Source organism: Plasmodium gonderi, assembly GCF_002157705.1.
Source record: "Plasmodium gonderi DNA, contig: Chr07, whole genome shotgun sequence".
Lineage (NCBI taxonomy): Eukaryota > Apicomplexa > Aconoidasida > Haemosporida > Plasmodiidae > Plasmodium > Plasmodium gonderi.
In genome coordinates, this window is record NW_021628932.1 from 872,414 (window position 1) to 895,360 (window position 22,947).

Sequence of the window (22,947 nt, forward strand, 5' to 3'; positions counted from 1 at the left end):
TTGGGGAAGATCACAAACGCAAGCAAAATTGCTACTTCTTTATTTTCGCTTAAATTGGATGATATGTAATGGAGGAAAATAGATTGGAGCAGAATGCAATAGAGTTATAAATAGTTTTATACGAAAATGATCAAAAAAAATATTCAAAAAATTGTGTAAATCTCATTCCTACAATGTTGGAAAAAAAAAAAAAAAATTCTAAACTGTTCAGAATGTTTTACAAAAAATAGAAAACAAATTGTATATAGACGGAAAAAAAAAAAAAAAAAAAAAAAAAAGCGAAAAGGCAAAAAAGAAAAGAGAAAAAATGTGAAATGGCAAAAAGGAAAAACGAATATTAAACATAGATCCTATCACCATACAAAGTATGTTCCTACAATATCTGGATAGGTTAAAAAAAAAAAAATCACATGAATAGAAAAATTCAAACAAAAGTTTCACACTTCCATGAGTGATGCAAAATATGGATTGAATGTAGATTAATCTTAACTCGAACGAATGTTAAGATCACAAAATTTATAGGCACATAGACACACACACACACACACACACACAAAAAAAAAAAAAAAAAAAAAAAAAAGGAGACATGCCAAGATGGTATAAATTACCACAAAGTTATGGTGTGTATCGAAATACACATGTTCCTGTTTATATTTTCCCCTTTTCTAGCTATCAACAAATTGCAAAAAGGAGTGGACAAAAAAAAAAAAAAATAAAATAAAAAAATAACACACACACATACATACAAATACGCATAAACCTATGTATGTATATATATATCTTATATTCATATCATTTTCCCAGTTGAGTATCAACTGATCTGTCAAAACATATTCACGTTTTACTCTCTTCACCCTTTGTTTTCTAAAGAGCAAAAAACGGTGAAATAAATAACAGGGAATAGTTGGTACCACATGGGATGAACGAGTACGAGTGTGTGTATGTATATATATACAATCGTAAGATTGTGCATAATGTCAAAACAATGTATGGGAAGTGTTCCCAGAAAAAGAGATAAGAATTGATGGCAGAAGAAACGTTTTTCAAATTATAATGCACTAAAATTGGACACTGGGAAAAAAGTGTCAAAATGCATGAAGAGGGATACATATTAAAAACTTTTGGAAAAAAAAAAAAGTCCAAACACATAGGAGGGATACGCATTAAAAACTTTTGGAAAAAAAAAGAAAAAAGGAAATATCCAAATACATGTAAAGGATACACATTATAAAAAATTCTCTCTAAAAATATATATATATATATATATATATATATATATATATATATATATATATGTATATATAATATAATTTTATTCCTTTGAGGAGTACATTAGTTGTGAAATACGGTAAAAAGGAGAATTTCCTGAGAGTAATCCTATGTTCTTCCTTTCCTTTTCCAGTGCAACAAAAAAAGGGTGGTGAAAAAAAAAAAAAACAAAATATATATTTACGGTAAAAAGTACGGAAATAAAAAAGAAAAAAATAATCTAAAAAATTAAGTGAAACGCAAGGTAAAAAAATAAAATAAAATAAATAATAAAGCAGAAAGGAATGCATGAAATAAAGTAAAGCACAAAGAACAAAACAAAGTAGTATAAAGGAAAACATGGAAAATGTAACACTGTAAAGAAAAAAAAAAAAAAAATGCAGAGTGACACACAGAAAATAGCGGAAAATGCGAAATAACAGATGGGGTGAAATGTGCGCAAAAAAAAAAAAAAAAAAAAAAAAAAAAAAAAAAAAAGTGCCGTATGCACAATATGCATGACAAATATAAAACACATGTAAAAATGCTTCACCAAGATTGGTTAGAATAATATAAAAGTTTATGCAATAAGGAAATATAAAATAAAATGAGATAAACCAGACGTAACGAAAAGAAGAGATAAGAAATAAAATGTTGACATACACGAGAGTGACATTAAGAATAAAAAAATTCTCTAAAAAAAAAAAAAAAAAAAAAGTTTGAGGCATAATAAACACACGTTTTTCATTTTACAACTGTGTGGAACATATAACACGCAGACAGGAGAAGCAGAATAATACACTTCAGACCTTTGCATAACCAAGTCCCCATATAACATAATGTAGAACAAGGAGATATGTGAACAGAGGGATGAATCTGACAACACATGACCATTTGCAACTTTTAACAATTTGTATCCCTACTTTTTTTTCTTAACTGCAATAAGAGGCATTTCTTCATATTTTTTAATTACATGAACGTGAAGAAGAAAAAAAAAAAAAAAAAAAAAAAATTGGAATGGATTTGATTGGGCTGTGGCAAAGAGACTAGATAATTTTGACGTCATGTATTAGCCAAAACAGGGCTTTTCGCTGCCATCCCTACCACTGTTTTTCTCACATCACACGATAATCATGACCAAAACTTTTTTTTTAAAAATACTTCTATCATGCTGTCATTCTCTTGTACACGTGGAGTGTCTCTCCCTATGTACTGAACTCTTAAAACAGAAAAAAAAAAATCCTTTTCGTTTGAAGCACAATTATAATGTTATAATTTTACACAACCTTATATCTACATTAAATGTGTAACATTTTGAAGTGTGCGCTGAAATGTTTTTCATTTCTTTAACGATAGTTCAAGTTTTGTCGATAATAAGAATTGTCAACAAATTTCCTAACAAGATAAATATTTTCATTTTGTGATAACAATTAGGACACGTGAGAGAACGTATAGTTAATTGTGCATAAGTTGGGTGAATAAATGGGTAAGGTATAAAAAAAAAAATGATTCAAAATTGGTACAGCAGTTTGAAACATGTGCATTTTTTTTTTTTTTTTTTTTCTCCAATGAAATGCAAAACTGTTTGATGATATATACCAAAGTGGATGTGTGTGTGGGGGTTATAGGAGAACCTATATGAAAATTACGAGTGTACACTTTGAATTTGACGTATCCATGTAAATAACTCGTTCTAGATGAACTTGGTTCTTTGTTCTGCACTGCATTTTCAATTTCTCTTCTTCCCCTTAGCTTTTTCATTCATCTACTTCTTGATTTTTTTCTTTTTATTAAAATGATGAATATTTTATTCGTGAATGTTCCTTCAGCATGTCGTGAGTCAAATTGGTATATCCCCAAATTGGGCGTTGTGGTGTCTATGGAATTCAAAAATTTAGCATTCCAAACACTTCAAACACATTGAAAAAAGGAGAGAGGAGAATATATCTCTGGCCACCTTTTGGAGAAGGAAAATATGTGTACATGCTTAAACAGGTGCGCATACACCAACATTTGCATTTTGTTTATTACAAAAATTTATACATGTATTTTCTGTTCTTATGTTTATAGATCACAATGGGGGAGGGAGGGAGAATCGCCACCAATGAGGCACACTTTTTTTTTTTTGTTTTTTTTTTTTTTTCATTTTTTACTTTCCTCACTTTGTCGAACTTGGTAACAATTCCTTGTTTCATGCTTGTTTTGAATAACAGGACTTTAAAAAAAAAAAAAATTAATTCGTAAAAAAAATGTAAAAATAAAGGAAAGAACAAGTGCATAAATATATAAAGCATTCAAACAATAATCTGTTACAACATGTATATATATAGCACAAAAAAGAAAAAAAGAGAAAAAAGCATTTTTTGCGCTCCTCACATATATAATACCACAAAAAAAAAAAAAAAAAAATAAATACATATAAAGAACATTTTCCCTCCATATTTTGGTTGCATTGTGTAATAATAAAAATAACCTATGGTGAATAGTTCAAAAATATTACAAAACGTTTTTTTTTTTTTTTTTTACTTCTCACGATTGAGAGATTAGAGCTGTAAAACACCATCTACACGTATACATTTGGTAGCTGCTACCCTTGCACAGATTTTTTGTCACCTTTTTCATCTATTGTACTTCTACTAGCTTTTGTGTTTATTTTTTCGGATTCTTTCTTCCTCAAATGAGTCTGATAAGCAGGGAATTTTGGGTTGCAGGGAAGGGGAGAGAATTGGCAAAAAAATATGAAAGTGCCATTTTGATGATGTCTGTTTTGTACATCCCCATAATACTACTGTTGCAGAAAATAATGAAAAAGAGAAAAGGAATAGAAGCAAAGTTAGTAAAAGTGACATGGAATATATGTTTATCATTTTTGTCTTTGTTAGGGGTTTTACTGATTCTTATATATGATAGAGATGTATTAAAATGTATAATAATGGAAGAGTCAGAATATAGGGCAGAAACAAGAGCAGTAATAAGTATTTTTACATTAACTAAAGCAGTTGAATATGGAGATACAATATTTTTAATTTTGAAAAAAAAAAAATTAACTTTTTTACACAGTTACCATCATTTAAGTGTTGTAATTTATTGTCTATACTCCCAGAAAGAGTTGGTTTCTCATGCACATTATTTTGTTTTCCTGAATTTAGTAGTACACACAATGATGTATTTTTATTTTGGATTTATATATATATTACCAAAAATTCTGTACAAGATCAGAAAATTTATAACATGCTTACAAATATTTCAAATGTTCATAGGAATATTCATATCTTATTATGCAATAAAAAATGTAGAGAATCAAATATATGTAAGAAATGCAATAGCAAGTTTTGTTTTATATCTAACATATGCCATTTTGTTTCTAAATTTTTATTTTAATAATTATTACACAAATATTAAAAGTAATGTAGCTACATATATTATTAGTGTGCATATATTAGGGATTATTGGACTTATAATGATATGTAAAAGTAATGACATTTTAAGATTATTTATAGAAGTTTCCATAGGCTGTGTATTTACCTTAACCTTATTAAATTTTTCCTTTTACTTTAACGAAAAATACTGTCAAATTTTGTCTAGTAAAATTTCAGAGGAAAAAAATTTTGTGGAACAAACAAATTTATTTAACAAATATAAAAAAAAATATTATTCAAACATGGCTTTTCTAAAAAAAATGACAATAAATATGATAAAAACTTTTTTGTTATGTTTCAATGGTTTGGCAACATATGCACACGATAATATATTTCTTTTTGTTCATTTTTATTCAGAAAAACTCAAAAAAATTGCACAAGATTCAGTAGCAGTGGGAGGGAAGTCCAACAATATTTCAAACAGGTTTCACCACCTGGATGACAATAGGATTGCAGTAGCTGCACACAATTCAGGACATGTGAAACGTGGAGAATATGCAGTACATGCAGAAGATGCAGTACATAAAGAACATGCAGAACAAAGGGAGAAAAAATTAAATAAGCTTTTTTTCCTAATAAAAGATCTTTACAACAAATCTATAATTTCATATATAATATTAAAATCACCCATTGAAAATATTTCCAAAAATTTGGATAACATTTCATCACCTGACCAGTCAGGTAAATATCAATATTTTAAACTTTTTTACATAATCAAGCAAGTCATACAAAATTATGTTCTCTACGTTCTTTGTTTAATACTACCCATATATTACGGATTCAAGGTTTACAACGATGCACTCCTTGGTCTATGTGTTCATGGTGCACTTAGATGGCTCATCGAAATATATTCAACCAAAATTTTTAACAAGTCACATAAGGTTCATTCATACTGAAATAAAAAACATGAAGCAGATGAAAATGGGGAAAAAAATATGCACCCATATTGGAAAAACAGGAAGAAGTACCCCTTCGACAGAGCACCTCAAAAATGTATGGTTCCGACCTAATGCACCTTTTACCTACGAAAGTTGTGCTACACGTGTCGTTAAAGTTAGAAATAAAGCGCAGGTTAGTGTTAGTCCAAGTGCTAGTCCAAGTACTAGTGGTAGTGCTTGTGATTGTGCTAATGTTGATGCTTTTTGCCCAGTGTGGATGACGTTGTGACATATTTAAATTACACACCCGATACGATAGTATATATCCCATAGCGACAAAATGGCACCACGATGTGTTTAATCTTTGAAAAAACTTTCCACACTTATCATGCACACTACATATCAAGCACACGCGAAAGAAAACACAACACTTGCTCCTTATCCATCTGTGACTTGAGTTATTACAAAATTTGGGTGCTCTTATTTTTTTTTCTTATGTCAGATATTGTGTACATGCTAAAAAAAGAAGCCGTATGAAAATTGGCACGAAAGGGAAATAAAAAGCATAAATTTAATTAGAATTCTGGGGAGAGCACCCCACTTTGTGTGCAAAAATTGGGACAACTATGATTAAGCTTATCCGAACATGCGCAGGAAGGGAGCTTTTTTCCATGTTTTCCACGTTTTCCACGTTCTCTACTGTTTCTACATTTTCCATTTTTTTCACGTTTCCCATTTTTTTCACGTTTTCCATTTTTGCACGTTTTCTATTTTTCCACTTTTTTTTGAATTTCTCCCCATGACAGTAAAATTTTTCTCCATTTCTCCCACAAAGTGCGCAAAAAAAAGAAATTTCCTTAAACTCAAACTTTTGAAAATTTTAACATTCACTTTGTTTAATATAACGTTAGTAAAGAGGCCCGTTTTTTTTTTTTCATAAGGACGAGGTTTTTTGTGTCTTCGACATGACCCATTAATGGGATGAGGGAAGTGTGAAAAAAAAAAAAAAAAGAAAGAAATGAACTAGGTACATTCGAATGTTGGTCTTGTCTTTTTCGATTGCTCTGTTTTCCCAAATGGAAGCAAAGTGAAAAAGCAAATTGGAACAAGTTAGCATGCAACAATAAGAAAGAAGCTTTAATGTGGTAAAATAAATCTTTGTAGTGCAAAGAAATAGGATATCCCTTCATGGGTTAAAAAAATGCAGCAAATAAAGCAGCAAAAAAATGCATAAGAAAATGCAGCAAATAAAGCAGCAAAAAAATGCATAAAAAAATGCATCCAGAAAAAGATACGAATAACTAACACATGGCACACAGAACATCAATTCACAAGTCTTGCAATCGATCTAATATTCTTTTTATAAATTTCAATTTTTTTAAGGCCTTCAGGATATTTTCGAAATCCTACAATGAAAATAAAAACAGGTGTAGAAAAATTTATTTGAAGGCTTCAGAGGGGGGAGTATTGAAGCAAAAAAAAAAAAAAAAAAAAAAAAAAAAAAAAAAATACACACACATGTATCCACACATAAACGGAAAATCAATAAGGAAGACGTAAAGTATGACATAACAACAATGAAATTGACGTAAAATTTAGATTGTAGCAGTAAACACAATGGAAAATAATACACTCTAAAAAAATAGTTCATATGTGTTTACCTTGTTTTCAAAATATATTTTAATTTTTTCAATGTAATCCATGTATTTGTCTTTATATTCCCTAAAATAATTTTTTATAAATGAAGTTTTGCTTAGCATCAATAAATGGTATAACTATGGGAGTGTAAAAATGAAAAAAAAAAAAAAAAAAAAAAAAAAGTGTTCCTATCTTCTCCTTCCTATGGGATTATCTATGTATCATAATTTCATGTCTTTTTTTTTTTCTTACTTTGTCAGCTGAGAAATATTAGCTTCTGGGTTGTTGATTTCTTCATTCACCTTAGGCAAATTTTAAAAATTTGGGAAAAAAAAAAAAAAAAAAAAAAACAGATGATGATGATGATAATAAATAACACGTTGTTTTTCGTTCGTTGGATGTATATATGATAGAGAAGTATCACCACAATTTAACAAAAAAAAAAAAAAAAAAAAATGATAATCCTTTAAGATAATTTCCCTCACTTTGACGATTGTCAAATTTTTTGACATTTTATATATTACCTGTACAATTTCTGCCAAGAATTCTTCATCATCATCCATGTTTTCATCATCCGATATCTTAAAAAAGGGTGGCAGTGTGAAAATAGAATTGGATAGCTTATAATTAAATTTGCTATAATTTCAGTGTCACTCTGTCTTTTTATTTTATTTTTTTTTTTTTTTTTTTTTTTGCTTAACGAGCGAAGGGAAAAAAAGCAGAATGTGAAGAAGAGATAGTAGTTTCCAGGAAGAATGATCCAAGAGAGTAAACAGTAAAAAGGACCCCTACACAGACAGACATAGACACACCTCTCCATACAAAACAAAGGGAGTTGAAAAGTTACGTTCAATGGTGATAAAACAGACGAAACGAATTAAAACATGTCAAAAAGGGTGAAACATTCCATGCATAGCAGCAATCATAGACGCAACAGAGTTAAAGAAAACAAATCGATTTTCGAAAATTCTCACCTTGTAGTTGTATTTGATATTCAGCAGGTATAGAGCTCTATCAACATCATTTTGTAAAGTTTGGTATGCACTGTTCAGGTAACTCGAGACTTCGTTTATTTGGTCTAGCTGTAAATTGGTGGTGTGTTAGGCACAAATAAAAAAATGAATAAACAGAGTGGAGTGATAAATAAACAGAAGGAAGTGATAAAAGAAATATAACGATCCATACTTTACTTATTTTTCAGAAAGGAAACATAAAAGTCGAAGCTTTATGTACACATGCGTGATAAAGAAAAAGGCAAGTAAAAAGCAAAAATTCACCAATTCATAACAAAACAGTGAAAGGAGGGGTAAAAAAAAAAAAAAAAAAAAAAAAAAAAAAGAAATTAATTTATAACATTTGCTATACTTACGAGATTGAACTTACCTTCTCATTTCGTGCATGTTTGTCTGGATGATAAATTTTCTGTATATCGTTAAATTTTTTTTTTAAATACCCTTTGTCTATGCAGTATGTGCTTTGTCTGATGCGTGAAAAAGGTGAATAAAAAATGAGGTACAATATAACTTCAGTTTTTGCAAAGGTTTTGATTCAAATGGAAGTAATATCTGAATGATTTCTTTTTCATAAGTGGGACGAATGGGGTGTCCATAAGATTTTTTCATATTTTTAAAAAATTTCTTACAAACTAAAAATATCAAAGAAGTTGAATTGTTTGAAGATTTCCACGTTAATAAGTGCATTGCAAGACTGTAAAAATTCATGGTGAGGGGTGGTAACTGTGCTGGACTATACATGTTTGTATGAGTGCAATTTTATTTACACAAGTTACATACTAAAAATCTTGCATGTAGAAAACCACAAATTTTGACATGTGCTTTTTCCTCTTAAGTAAGGGTTTTCCCCGTAATGGGAGCTGAGAAGTGAGGACAAGGAGGGGGGGGAGGGGGGAAAAAAAACTCGAACTTACGTGACATGACAGAGGTACCGTATCCATGTTTATGTAATTGTAACAATTATTACATTTTATGTATTTATTTTTGCTTGTATCTGTAAGGAGACGAAGTGGTTGAAAAAAAAGTGGTACATTCAGCAGTTGTGAAAGTAAACTAGGAATTAATTTACACAGAATCGAAACATGCCAATCAACGTGTAAAAATGAGAAGAAGTTTCAGTACTGTGTTCTACACAAATGAATAGGTTCTACTCTCGTGATACATACTAACCTTTCCCAGTTGTGCAAAAAAAAAAATTCTTATCGAATTTGCAAAAATAAGAAGAATAATGTTTGTATCTTGTACAATTAATTTCCACCTTTTGTTTCCACAAAAGTGGAACATATTTTATTTTTTTCATGCTTTTTTTTGGTAATATAAAAATTTCTATTTTTACTGATTAAGAGTGTGTGTGTGGATATGGTTTTGACAGCACTGGGGCTTGCACACTTTCTATGGATCTAACGACTCTAGCCAATTTCAGCTTAGGACGTGAAAATGGCTGCGTAGCATGTTTAGCGGAAGGTGGCTAGAAAGGGAACGACAAAAAAAAGGGGGAAAAAAAAAGGGGGGAAAAAAAAGGGGGAAAAAAAAAGGGGGAAAAAAAAAGGGGAAAAAAAAAGGGGAAAAAAAAAGGGGGAAAAAAAAGGGGGAAAAAAAAAGGGGGAAAAAAAAAGGGGGAAAAAAAAAGGGGAAAAAAAAAGGGGAAAAAAAAGGGGGGAAAAAAAAGGGGGGAAAAAAAAGGGGGAAAAAAAAAGGGGGGAAAAAAAAGGGGGAAAAAAAAAGGGGGGAAAAAAAGGGGGAAAAAAAAAGGGGAAAAAAAAAGGGGAAAAAAAAAGGGGAAAAAAAAAAAGGGAAAAACAAATTGCAGTACGTAGCGTGTTATGCCAACTGAGGGCAGAACTTCTTCATCGACAAGCCTACTCAAATTGCAAGCAAAATTTTACTTCTTTGAAAGTTTTCATTGCATAAGATAAGTGCATATGTGTGTGCATGAAAGTATGTATATGCTTTACCACTGCACTGTGGATACATCGTGATTGCAAACTTTTGGTTATTATTTTTTTTCTTTTCTTTCCTAGCACTTCATTTCAGTTTGCCCGTTCAACCCTATGGTGGCCCCCGAATTTTGGCAAAAATTATGTTCCCCCTCGTCCAATCCATACTTGCTGACCATTAGAAAAACACTGGAAAAATCATACATAAATGTACGTATGTATGCATGCATGTATATATATATATATATATATGTGTATACAATATGGGAGCAGACTGAAGTTGTTCCAAAATAGGAAGAACTAAAATGGTAATTATACATGACAAAGTGTTTGTATGCAATTTTTAAGGCCATATTTTTCAATTTCTTTTTTAAGAGTTTATTTTATTTTTTTTTTTCAAGGCAAAATTTTAAACAATATTTTTTCTTAGAAAATGAGCTTAAAATGTTTGTTCCAAGTAAATGTTGGTGTGCCCTATAGAATGTGTAAAGCATGAGACACTTTTCTGCTTCTCACAATGTGCCTGTGTTTTATGTTTTTATTTTCCCACACTTTTATTCTGTTACATGTTTATTTTTTGCCACATTTTTTTTTTTTTTTTTTTTTTTTTTCGCTCTCCCCATGAAGACACATCTTTCATATGCGTGTAGGTGTCCGCCTCTACTGATTCATCGATCGTGCGTTTACTTCAGCTGTTTATTCATCAGGTCCCTCCAGACACTTTTCATATTGGTGATACTTCTCAACTTGCAACTGCTTAAAATTATGCACAAAATTTTTATCCCATTTTGTTTCCTTCATTTTCCAGAAAAGGGGTTTCCTAGATTTCATCAATTCCACTACGGATTTGTCATACTGATCAAGCATTTCTTTTATGAACCAATCTGGTAAAACTTGTTCTATGTCATAGTTTAGTTGAAAAATAGCTTCAGGAATATGTGGGAAATCAGGAAAATGATTGGCAGTTATTTTTTTTTCTTGAACACATTTATATATAGTTTTAATAACATCTTTGAAAAAGATCCAATCTGCTTTAGGCATGGATGCAAGCATAGTTGTAAGAATTGTTTTTCTGACACTTGGTTGATCATGACAGATAATAGTTGTAATGTTGATAACATCTTGCCATATGTCTTTTTCTAAAATAGAATAAATTCCTTTTTGTATAATCATTAAAATTATTAACCAATCAGACGGATTTTCCCGGAAATCAATATTTTGCATTTTAATTCTTTTTTTTTCCATTTTTATAGCATGTTTTATATATCCTAAGAATGAATAATCGAGTAGAGGTTTCATGGATTCAATAAATTCATTTAATCCTTTTTCATCATATACAGCTTTTTCACAAATCAGTTGAATTTTTTTTAAATGTTCCTTTTCTTCATGTTCCATAATTATTTTTATATCATCATATAGACTCATAGCAAAGGAATTAATTATATGTAAAATTTTCTGTTCTTCTTTATTTTTTGGTGGATTTTCTTCTAACCTTAATTTCATCAAGCATGCATATTCATCACTTAGAAGCAAATCTCGATAATTATTACACACTGTTGGAATCATATCATCATCTGCATAAGCTAATTCTTGTGTCAGAGTGTTTAATCTGAGTTCGTTTATTTTCCATTTTTCTCTCATTTCTCGTTTTTCCTCTTTCTCACTTCTCACATATATTTCATACAAAGTCAATTTTTCTTTGTCTTCTGGATCTAGTAATTCCTCTTCTAGGCAGTTAAAGAATCGTCTGTTAATGTTACCTTCCTTTTTTTCACTTTTGAATTTGTTTTCCACCTTGTCAATTTTTTCCTTCTTAGTTAAATCGATAACATCAATATTGTGTATCGTTTGATTTTTCTCCTTCTGCTCATTCAAGTGGAAGTCAACATTGTTTGGATTAAGCAGATTTCCTTTATTGGGAAATTTATCTGGATTAGATTCTACACTCAAAGGATGCACAGAAATTCTGCTCCCAGGTTTTTCTCCCTGACTTGCATAGCGGTAGGAATATTCTTCTTCACTTGTATGGTGGCCACTACCAATGCTTGGATTTGCATTACCTTTTTCGGGAATTTTTTCATACATACTTATCTTATCAGTAAGATTTTCTACCTCAATGAATCTGTAAAAACGCTCTCTGTTTTTATGCTCATTCGATTTGGCCATTCCCTTTTTCCAAACCAATTTTGCCTCTTCTTCAGTCAAATCAAAAGATATTTTCATGTGATTTATGTAATCCTCCAATTTCATCGTGAGTTTATTTTCTTGAGAAAGTTCTAAATTTTTTTTTAATTCCAATACTGAATTTCTTCTAAATTCTACTTTTTTTTCTTCTGACCAATCTTTCATAAATTCAGGTTCTTTCGATTTATCTTCACATGTTAGATTCACCTTAGAATTTAATTTTAATTCTTCCACAATCAATTCTTCTTCTGGAGAATCTTTTTTGATTTCTTTCAATTCTGTTCTTTCGTTCTTCTTATGTATATTTTCTTCATTTTCTTTTTTCTCAGTGTTACATACATTGTTTATATTTTTTCCATTTTCCATTTGATCATTGGGTTCATCACGATTTATGGAGATATGCTTTGGCTTCCCATGACCATTCATTACATAGTTATAGCTATTTTGTGGACAATGTTTATGCATCATGTCTTCAGCTTTTTTAGACAAAGGATTTAAATAAAAAACACCTTTCAAATCATGCTGAAGCTTTTTAATGATCCTTTGTTCACATTCCTTAACAAGAAAACTAACCATATTTCCATGAATTCCTCTAATACCACTAGCTACATTACCTCTGTGTACATTTAATTCTACACCATTATGTGAAGAAGCTAATTTCAGAACTATGCTATCTTCTGCTTCCCATTTTAAGTTATAACCTAAAATGATAATTTCAATTTCATGTTCATTGTTCATAACTGTAGTTTTTAATTTCATCTTAGGGATACCAAATTCATTTTGATTATTTGATTTTGTATTTGCCCAGTTGAGAAGAAAATTGTATATATCATCATATTTCACATTTTCAAAATGTTGACTATATAGTAATTCATTTGGATTCAAACTTTTGTATGTACATGCACCCAAATTAGAATTTGATGATGAAACATTATCATACTGTATGTGTATTATATTTTCCTTTTCAACTACTCCAACCCATTCGTTTATTCCCTTATCTTTCTTTTTTAAATAAATGTTCATAATGCAATAATCATCATATTTTTCTAAAAACCATGTAGAAAAATTGATGTCTACCGAACCTTTTAACTTTCCTTCTATAAGACTTTGTGGTTTGTCTTTCAACTTTGCATATATATAATCATTTTTTAAAGTGTATTGTATATCCTCTGGATTCACATCCGGTGCTAAAGATATTTTCACTTCTATATTATCATCTCCTTCCACCCATTCGTATGAACATGTTGTCCCGCTTCCTCTGTTTATTTTAAAAATTTCTTTGAATTTTTTTTTTTCTTTTTTTAATATTCGTGTAAAGTTGCATATATAAAACTTTGTATAATGCGCTTTTTTTTTCTTCTTATTTAGATATATCTCTTTAGTGTAACTAATAATTGCTCGATTGTTTCTTTTCTTAGCTAACTTTACACATTTTACATAGATCGTTATGAGGCCAATTAGGAATAACAATGGCATGGTCACCACTGATGTTGATTTTCTCATGAGGAATGATATTTAAAATCATTTTGATATAAGAAGAAAGCAGAGTATACCTAATGGTTTGGGTTCCTTTTCGATGATGTCGAAGAGATGGTTTAACCCGTTGAGAAAAAAAAAGGTGTAAAACACGTTTTCCCTCTCACCTTCTCCTTTTAATATGCAGAATGTTTTGGATTAAATTCCAAATTGGGTAATTCAAACGGGGGTTAAAAGGAAAAGACGCTGAGTGTGTTTTTTGCAAGTTTCCTGATGCATGTTTTTTTTTTTTTTTTTTTTTTTTTTTTTTTTTTCCACTCTTCCCTTTTTATTTCCTGCTGCTTTGGGTATGCTCATTATTCTGAAATGAATCTTTCCCTAATTGGTAGTTGTTCATTTTGCTTAACCTAGTCACATTTTTCTTTTCTTTCATACATAAAATTCGTACACTTCGACACTGCACCCTATTCACCTACGCCACTCTATCGCTTCGTAGCGTCATGAGTATATAAATGGAAAAATAGAAAAGGCAAGAAACTCCACGAACACAATAATGTTTCGAAAATGACCTTCACTTAGTACTGCAATGTTTTAGTTCACATTTATTTCTTTTAAACTATTCCTTAGAATATGTTTTCTTTAATTTTTTAGAAATAATAAACCTTTATTTTGTCATCGTCACGGGAATGTTATAGCATTGAGATAAGTATGTTAAAAAAAAAAAGGCGTAAAAAATGGCTTAAAAAAAGGCGTAAAAAATGGCTTAAAATATGATTCAAAAAATAACCTAAAAAGTGACCAAAAAAGTGACCTAAAAAGTGACCTAAAAAATCTTCGCACAACTTAAAACACCATTTTAACCTTGTCGTTCAGAAAATTTTCGCTGAAATGTTGTTAGTTCCAGTATATGCTTATTCTTACACACACTTTTGACAATGGAAAAAATTGTTAACATCCTTTTTCTGCTGAAAAAATAAAAGAACAAACCAATTTGTTTCTTAAAAAACTTATTAAGTTCACATGGTCAGTATAATAAGCAACGGTGCGAAACAGTAACCTCTCATTTGGTCATAGTTGTTTGTATGAACAAATGGTTAATATAACAATAAGGTAGCCAAAAAATAAAAAAAAAAAAAAAAAAAAAAAATCTATTCATTTGAAAAAAAAGGCATACATCGAATACATAAATAAAGTCTCCACGGAAGAAGTCTCAAATCAGATGATACATTATATGAAATGGAGACAAAGGTTATGAACTATTTTTAAGGAACAACTTTTATATTTTTCATACTACTCCGTTTCTTCGCATATTTTGTTCACGCCTTTTTTTTTTTTTCTTTTGCCTCTTGTATATACACAGCTCGTCATATAGACAAAACGCAAGGACATATAAAATAAGAAAATGTCTTTTCTCATATCAGCATTAAACACACCTTTATGTGTTAAAAAAAAAAAAAAAAAAAAAAAAAAAAGTGCAATGAATGTGCTTTTTTCTACGTTCTGAGGAATGTACTCACGATTAAGGTTGGTATAGTGATTGACAAACGTTCCTTAGAGTGTTCTTACCATTGATCACAAATAGACAATTTCGCAAACTGACAAGTTAGCAATTGTGAGATTTTTTTTTTTTTTGTCCTTCTTCATCCCTTTATTTAATGCAACAGTTTCCATATTGTCCTTTCCTACAGGGATAAAAAAAAAAAATAAAACTGAATCAAACAAAATGATATTCCTTCTTGTTATTTTCCTTATTATTTTATCCCTTTCATTTAATGAACAATTTCATCTTAGGGCCAAACGAATACAACGCCCTATTAACGTATACTATAAGGATTATTCTGAAAAATTATCAAAGGAGCAAAAAGATAAATTAATGAAAATACTACTCTATGGGAAAAACACAGAACCAGAGGATGATACAGCAAACTCTATTGATATAAATAAAATGTATGCGAAGGAGAAAGAACTGGAATCCTTGCTCAAGGGACAGGAGGAATTGTCCCGACAAATTCGAAAGGAGTTACACGGATACACCAGAGGAAGTGAGGCTAAGAAATTATACACTGTTCCTGCACAATAAAGTGGTATGATAATACCAAACAGTAAAGCGACATGATGAGACTCTGTGATATTCAATTGTACCGTTCACGCATTTTTGTAGACAAACAAATGTCCATTAAATATAACCATGGAATAAACACTACAAACGGAGACGACTCAACGGATGTGAAAAAGGGAGAAGACCATTTTGACGTAGATACGGAAATTGATGGTTAGTGTCACATGCAATTTTTTTCAGCATTCAAATTAGCTGAAAAAAATTATTGCCTACTCGTGCGCAAGTATTCATATTGGCATTGGTACTCGTGTGTATATTCATATCTCACTTGACTGTGTTTGCTATTTATTTATTTCGCCGCACTATCCTCATTCCCCTTGCTGTGATTTTCCCCATAGTCTCCACTGATTCGATGAGGGAACCCATAGTACTAATTAAGATTCCAGCAGTTAATATTTACAACCAAATGGAAGTAAGGGCATACACATAAATATATTAAGTCATTAAACGAGTTTCTAAGCTGCATTTTTTTAAGAATGAGAGATAATGTTACTTATATTACCTTTTCTCATGTTCGCACTCTTTGTAGATGTTACATGATATTGGGGACTTGATGGATTTAAAAAATGAAGACATGTTTTACTGAATCTTTAGTTTTCTCCTTCCCTACCATTGGGTTGTGTGCAATGAGAAGCGGTCACTTGTAGACGGCAAAATTGTGTTAATTGTTTATCATAAAATTTCCTTTCAAGACTTTACGCTTACTACATATTTATACCATAACCGTTTCTTTTGTTGCAAAGTTAATGAAAGAAAAAATTGACTATGCAAACTTTTTTTTTTTTTTTTTTTTTTTTTTTTGGTAAAATCTTTTAGATTATTTGATTATGTATTCTTCAACCCCCCCTATTTTATTTTATTTTTGCATTTAGCCGTTTTTTTCCAATATGTTCGAAAAAAAAATCAAATGAATAGAATTAAATGAACAGAATTAAATGAACAAAATAAAGGCCTATTGTTCTTTTTCAAAAGGAACATGGTATAATGTAACAAACTTTTGGCTTTATCATTTTATTTTACCTTATTTTTTGATATATCACGCTTTGTGTTTTTTTTTTTTTTTTTTTTTTTTTTTTCATATAGGCTTATTAAAAATGTATAATATTACATATCCGTTTGGATTGAGATTTTAATTGAGACAAAAAATTATGAACCGTTCATACATCATTTTGTACAATCATATATTAAGACATCCTTGAACAAATTCTTATTTTCTCTCTTTTTTTTTTTTTTTTTTTTTTTTTGAGTTCCTTTTTCTGTGTTCTTATATAAACTTATTGCAGTAGTGACTGCGTACAAGTACAAAGTACATATGTGTGTGCATGTTACTTTTTTCTATATTCTTGAAGAACGGGGGAAAATACACAAGGGAATGTCCCATTTGACGCATTTCTTTTTTGTTGAAAAAAGCTAGCTTGTTCATACTTTTCCGTTTTTTTTTTTTTTTTTTTTTTTTTTTTTTTTTTTCGCAACTCACTTTGTTCGCTGTTTCGTTCACACTTTTTGTGCACCATTTGTTTGCTCCTCCTTTTTATCCGTTTTTTATTTATTTATTTATTTTTTTTTTTTTTTTAAGCCAATTTCTCCCATTTCTCAAAAAAAACAAAACCACATTTATACAGCCACGACGGATATGTTTTTGAACTAAAACTATTTAGTTGAACTCATAAATAAAAAATGCTAATGTTTACAAAGGGATATATTGAAAGAAAGCATTCCTAAAAATATATATACTAAAATAACATAAGCCATTTTTATTTATTTTTAATGTGTACATTTCTAGTGAACCATTTGTAATCTTTTTTTAACAATGTACATTATGTAAGCATATCATGTTCAAAGAAAATAGCAGAAGTAGTCAAGGATTTGTGAATAACAATGCTATTCCCATAGGGGATTGTTGTGACAGTAGTGGTATTCCTGATGAGTTTAAGAAATGGGGAGAAGAAGAAGAAGAAAAAGAAGATCAAAGCAAATTAATGGAAAATACTTTACATACATTTGATAATATAAAGAATGAAAAAAATATATTTTCCAAGATAATAGAAAATATAAATACCTTTTTGAGGAATTTAAAAGAAGAAAATAAATATTATGAATTCCTTTTTTCGTATAATCTATTTGTTAAAAGATATGAGGCACTAAGTGATTATACTTTTTTTAAAAAAATCATAGAAAAAATTAACAAGTTAGATATAATTGATGTGTGTATCTCTTTTAATTTTAATAATGATAGCATATTTCAAATGTTATTGTCTGCTTACCACGAATTGCATTTAAATGAAGCAAACAATATTTATGACGTTCTCTTCGAATTAACCAATATAATCATAGATGGCTTTGACATTTTTACAGGCCAAAATGAAATTGACTCAGAATTTGTAGACATATTTTTTTCCAATTATAAATTAAAGAGAATTTCTAGGAAACAAATAAAAAATGTGTTTAGATATGTGAGAGAACACCAGGATAACTATACCACTGTTCTTTTTTGCTTATTGGATTTTTGTCTAAATTTAATTAATAATATCTACGCAGTGCTATTAGATGGATCAGTTGAGTGTAACACATATTCAAACGAATTGGTTATTATAAAGAGAGGATACCCCTCTAGAGGAAACCGAGAACATTTATGTCAACATATTGAACAAAATTGCATGAACAGTTTAGATCAAAACTCTGATGATGAGAATCATATGAATAACCTCAAGGACAAGCATAATGCCCACTACCGGAGTATCAAAAACCAAGTGGAATTGCTTGATTCTGTCGAAGGAAAATGGGAAAAATTAACAAATGATGAATGTAGTGGAAAAATCACAAAACAAAATAAGGAGCAAGGAAAATATTCGGAAAATGATATAATTTTCCAAAAAAAGATTAAAAAGAATTCTAGAAAAAGATTAACAACTTATGTAAAGGAGGACTCAATTGAACATATATTCATATGTTCCTTTGAAGACAAAAGTGTCTATCTGAAAAATGGATATTATCAAAAGGAACATAGGGATGATGATTTGAACTACACAAAAATAAATGAAGATAGAAGTAAATTTGTGTACGAAATAAAATCGAGAAATGTTAATTTATATATATTAAAAGTTCTTGTGTGTACAATTTTGAAAGCAATGAAAATAACACAATACCTTAGTGAAGATTCTCATAAAAGGGTGCTTTCCTTTTTTAACGAAGTTTTAAGTGATATAATGAAATGCATTTATCAAAAAAATGATGTTCTTTTTCTGAATCTCTTCTTTACAGATATATTGAAAAGTATGCTTGTTATGATTTCATATTATAATGAAAATATTGAACATACTCCAAAACAAACCATGTTATTTTACAAATGCTTTAATAAAGTCATCGATCAGATATGTATATACTTACATAATAAAAAGTTCTTTAACGAAATATATTACGAAAGAGGAGAAGAAGCAGAGTTTCGATGTCACCAGAAATATGCACACAATTTTGACAAAACATGTTACATGCTCTTCTCCATATTGTATGAAATTTTAAAGAAGACGAATTTGGTTAACAACGAAATTTTTTTATTTTTCTGCTGTGTCGTAGATGTAGAAGAAGAGTTGAAATTACAAAATCCTGTACAAACTGGGACATTAAACCAATCAAGTGAAAAGCATATCTTAAAATCATATGACAGGATGGCGCTATATCTAAATAGAAATTTTTTGAGTAATTGTAGAGAACACATGAGAGAAAAAAATATAAATAGAATTATTACAATTTTTATTTTTTTAGAGAAGAAAATTAAAAAATATTTTTTTTTTTTCAAATATGTTTTTGGTTTTGTCTGGGACAAGTTTGATCGAATGGATTTGAAAAAAAAAAAAAAAAAAAAAAAAAAAAAAAAAAACATACACACTTCATTATGCACACATTGGAAAAATAGACCTGGTCTCAAGGTGTCTGGAAAAATGAAAATAATTTTGAAAAGAATAAAATATATCTTGTTAGACATGTTTACAAAGTACACAAAATTATTGATCATGTACAAATTCCATTTTGACAAAAGTGCACATGTAGAAAAGAAAAAAAAAAAAAAGAAACCCTTCTCAGACGAATTTTATTTATATATGAAGTCTATCGAATGCCTACTTTTTTCCATTTTCATCTATTGCCCTAACGGCATAATAACAAAACTCAATGCATATGCAACAGATATTTCTAAGCTGCTTAAGCTAGCCAAGCACACTCAAGGGAAAAGAAATAAATTCCTATCGTTCAATCGAGAATTATATTCTTTTAGTCATCTACAGTGTGATATATCAAGTAAATCATCCAGTATTGGTGTGTCAAGCGAAGAGTCACCGGGTGAGGGGAAAATCGAACCTACAGACCTTCCAGAAACAGTCCATACATCAGGAGATGATGGTCGTGGATTCCCTGTCGGGAGAGTTTCTCTTCTCGGGAGTGATTCCTCTGTTGGGAGTGATTCCTCTGTTAGAAAAAATTTCCCGAGTGATGAAAAGTTTCAAATGAAATGCAAACCGAGGGCAGACATGCATTTTCCTCAGTCGAAGCACAGTAAAAACATAAGCAACCAATGTGATCTCATTGTTCTAAACGTTTTTGGAATAATTTATATGAACATCATGGAAGAGGTAACCATCCACAAGTACAGATATGTATATTTTAAGCATTCTTTGTTGCATGCCGAATTTGTGAAAAAGTTACACATCATCCTGCTTAGTAAGGATACACAAGATATTACTATTGGTAAGCATGAATATGACAAAAACGGAAGTAATATCGATGAGAATAAGACTCAGAGTGATAGTTTAGAAGGACAAGAGGGAACAGTGAAGGAAGGAAACATAAATAACTTAGGCTATTATTTCAAATTTCCATTCGAAGTTTTATGCTCAATTATTATCTATCAGTTAAAATGTTTCTCAAATGATACATTAAAATGTTACAAAATATGCACAATCCTTGTTGAATTTCTCTTTTACATTAGTTCATCTATAAATCCATATTTTTTCAGTATTTCAAGAAAGATGTGGGAACAGCTGGGGTATCAGATGAATAAAGAGGAAGAGATTGTGGCTTTAACAAACTTAACTAAGATTGTGTTTTATACCCTTTCTACTAAAAAGAAAGAAGATGATGTAGATACGAGTAATAAGAACGACCGATTATTCACAAAAAGTATTCGAAATAATGACAAACAAAATTTGTTATGTTCATTTTTGAGGAAGCAACTTGTTATTAACCATTTAGGGAAGAATTATGTCTTCTTTTATGGTACTCTTTTAAGAACTATAGATTCTGAGGAAATGGCAGCAGGGATCATGAGTCTTTTTTTTTGCACTTTTCATGTGAATTTACAGTATACCCTGAACGTGTTGCTTCAATTTTTGAACATGTATGAACGAGATGTAGAAAAGATGGAGTGGGGATCAGTGGGAAAGGAAGTAGGTTCAAAAATGGGGAAGGAAGTAGATCCAGAAATAGGGAAGGAGGTAGATCCAGAAATAGGGAAGGAGGTAGATCCAGAAATGGGGAAGGAAGTAGATACAGAAATGGGGAAGGAAGTAGATCCAGAAATGGGGAAGGAAGTAGATCCAGAAATGGGGAAGGAGGTAGATCCAGAAATGGGGAAGGAAGTAGATCCAGAAATGGGGAAGGAAGTAGATCCAGAAATAGGATCAGATGTGGGGGGGTTGAAGCTAGTAGATGGAGGAGAGAAGGTACAGGAGGAGGAAGGAAAAATAATGTCTCTCTTCGTCTATTTGGACATTGTGAAAGCACTTCCAGGGAACTTTCTAAATATAGTAAAGGATATAAATTTAATGAGAGAAATTCAAAGCACCTTTCTCTTTTTCATATACACAAATGATGAGTATAGACTACTGGAACATCGCGAGGAAGAACACAAGTATATCACTATGGTGGAAAAAATGAAACAAAGTGATAAGAACTACTACTATAGCAGTGCAAAGATATACTTCCCTCTAGTAATATCCTCCTTAATATCACATTATTTGTTTTTTCTTGTAAAAGACGGAACATTCCACATTCCTCGTACACTAATTTCTAGCTTTTATAAAAATTTTTTTAGCAACAGGTATTTGTACACAATGTGTTCTAACTATGTATACATGAAAATTTTGAACGACTCTTTTGTCATTTTGTTGTTCCTCTGGGGGGTAGGATTGGAAGAAGAAGAAGAAGAAGAAGAAGAAGAAGAAGAGGAAGAAGAAAATATGCACATCTGCCAAGATGATGGACGAGATGCTCATACTAATGCACGTGAGACCGTAAGAGAATATAAGACACTTAAAGAAATGAGTCGTATGCAAAATTACACATGGGATGACAATGATACACCGAGTATAAAAACAGGAGAAAACAATTTATACCAATCGAACTATTCGCAAAAGTTGAACAATTTGTCGTTATGCCTGTTCAGAGTGTACATATATTTCCTGGAAGAATATTCTATGATGTTTTACTCATCCATCATTATGCTGATAAAAAATAAAATAATGTTCCCTAGGAAGGAGCCAAACTTGACAACTTTTTGTGAACACTTGTATATCGATTTGAATAAGGAGGAAAAATACACCACGTCATTTAGGCATATAATGCTTACCTTCTTGGATGTTTTTTTTTGTAAATCCGATATGGAATTGCAAAATTGGAACAAAATCATAATGGAGATAATCATGTTCCATTTAGGAGTGGACATGCACAAAGATAAGCTACAATTGTTGAAAGTTGAAAGGCAAAAATTTTTGATCACTTTTTTTCGAAATACTGTTCTTGGTAGCCATAATTTGGCATGTGATTATTTAAAACAGCAATCTTTGAAACTTCTTAAAAGAAAAGTAAGAAATTACGTGATATGTGGTCATGACTTGGAGGAATTGACGAATCTATTCTTCAGCTTGAGCTACTGGATTCGAAGTTTGATGCGCGTGCATCTATAAGGGTGTGTGTGTCTTTGCATGTATGCACATGTCCCCAGGCTTATGATAATGATAAACCTATCTGTTGTCAATCTTATAG

General features: G+C 30.4%; 5 protein-coding genes across 5 annotated transcripts; 3 read left to right on the plus strand and 2 right to left on the minus strand.

Annotated features, from left to right (window-relative positions):
- Positions 1 to 3,925: 3,925 nt before the first annotated feature.
- Positions 3,926 to 5,563, plus strand: PGO_071780 (GNS1/SUR4 domain containing protein; the record flags this gene model as incomplete). Its single annotated transcript, XM_028687051.1, has 1 exon — positions 3,926 to 5,563. One exon carries the CDS (start codon positions 3,926 to 3,928, stop codon positions 5,561 to 5,563), a length of 1,638 nt encoding a protein of 545 aa, XP_028542852.1.
- A 1,310-nt stretch (positions 5,564 to 6,873) lies between these two features.
- On the minus strand, positions 6,874 to 9,496 carry PGO_071790 (co-chaperone Hsc20; the record flags this gene model as incomplete). Its single annotated transcript, XM_028687052.1, has 9 exons — positions 6,874 to 6,951; positions 7,207 to 7,267; positions 7,436 to 7,485; positions 7,708 to 7,764; positions 8,158 to 8,265; positions 8,567 to 8,706; positions 8,826 to 8,924; positions 9,101 to 9,190; positions 9,367 to 9,496. The coding sequence occupies 9 exons, from the start codon at positions 9,494 to 9,496 to the stop codon at positions 6,874 to 6,876; spliced, it is 813 nt and encodes a 270-aa protein (XP_028542853.1).
- A 1,333-nt stretch (positions 9,497 to 10,829) lies between these two features.
- Positions 10,830 to 13,820, minus strand: PGO_071800 (hypothetical protein, conserved; the record flags this gene model as incomplete). Its single annotated transcript, XM_028687053.1, has 1 exon — positions 10,830 to 13,820. The coding sequence occupies one exon, from the start codon at positions 13,818 to 13,820 to the stop codon at positions 10,830 to 10,832; it is 2,991 nt and encodes a 996-aa protein (XP_028542854.1).
- A 1,696-nt stretch (positions 13,821 to 15,516) lies between these two features.
- PGO_071810 (hypothetical protein, conserved) lies at positions 15,517 to 16,498 on the plus strand (the record flags this gene model as incomplete). The annotated part of the gene is made up of 4 exons (XM_028687054.1): positions 15,517 to 15,835; positions 15,955 to 16,065; positions 16,251 to 16,324; positions 16,442 to 16,498. 4 exons carry the CDS (start codon positions 15,517 to 15,519, stop codon positions 16,496 to 16,498), a joined length of 561 nt encoding a protein of 186 aa, XP_028542855.1.
- A 1,246-nt stretch (positions 16,499 to 17,744) lies between these two features.
- On the plus strand, positions 17,745 to 22,868 carry PGO_071820 (hypothetical protein, conserved; the record flags this gene model as incomplete). Its single annotated transcript, XM_028687055.1, has 1 exon — positions 17,745 to 22,868. One exon carries the CDS (start codon positions 17,745 to 17,747, stop codon positions 22,866 to 22,868), a length of 5,124 nt encoding a protein of 1,707 aa, XP_028542856.1.
- Positions 22,869 to 22,947: the final 79 nt, after the last annotated feature.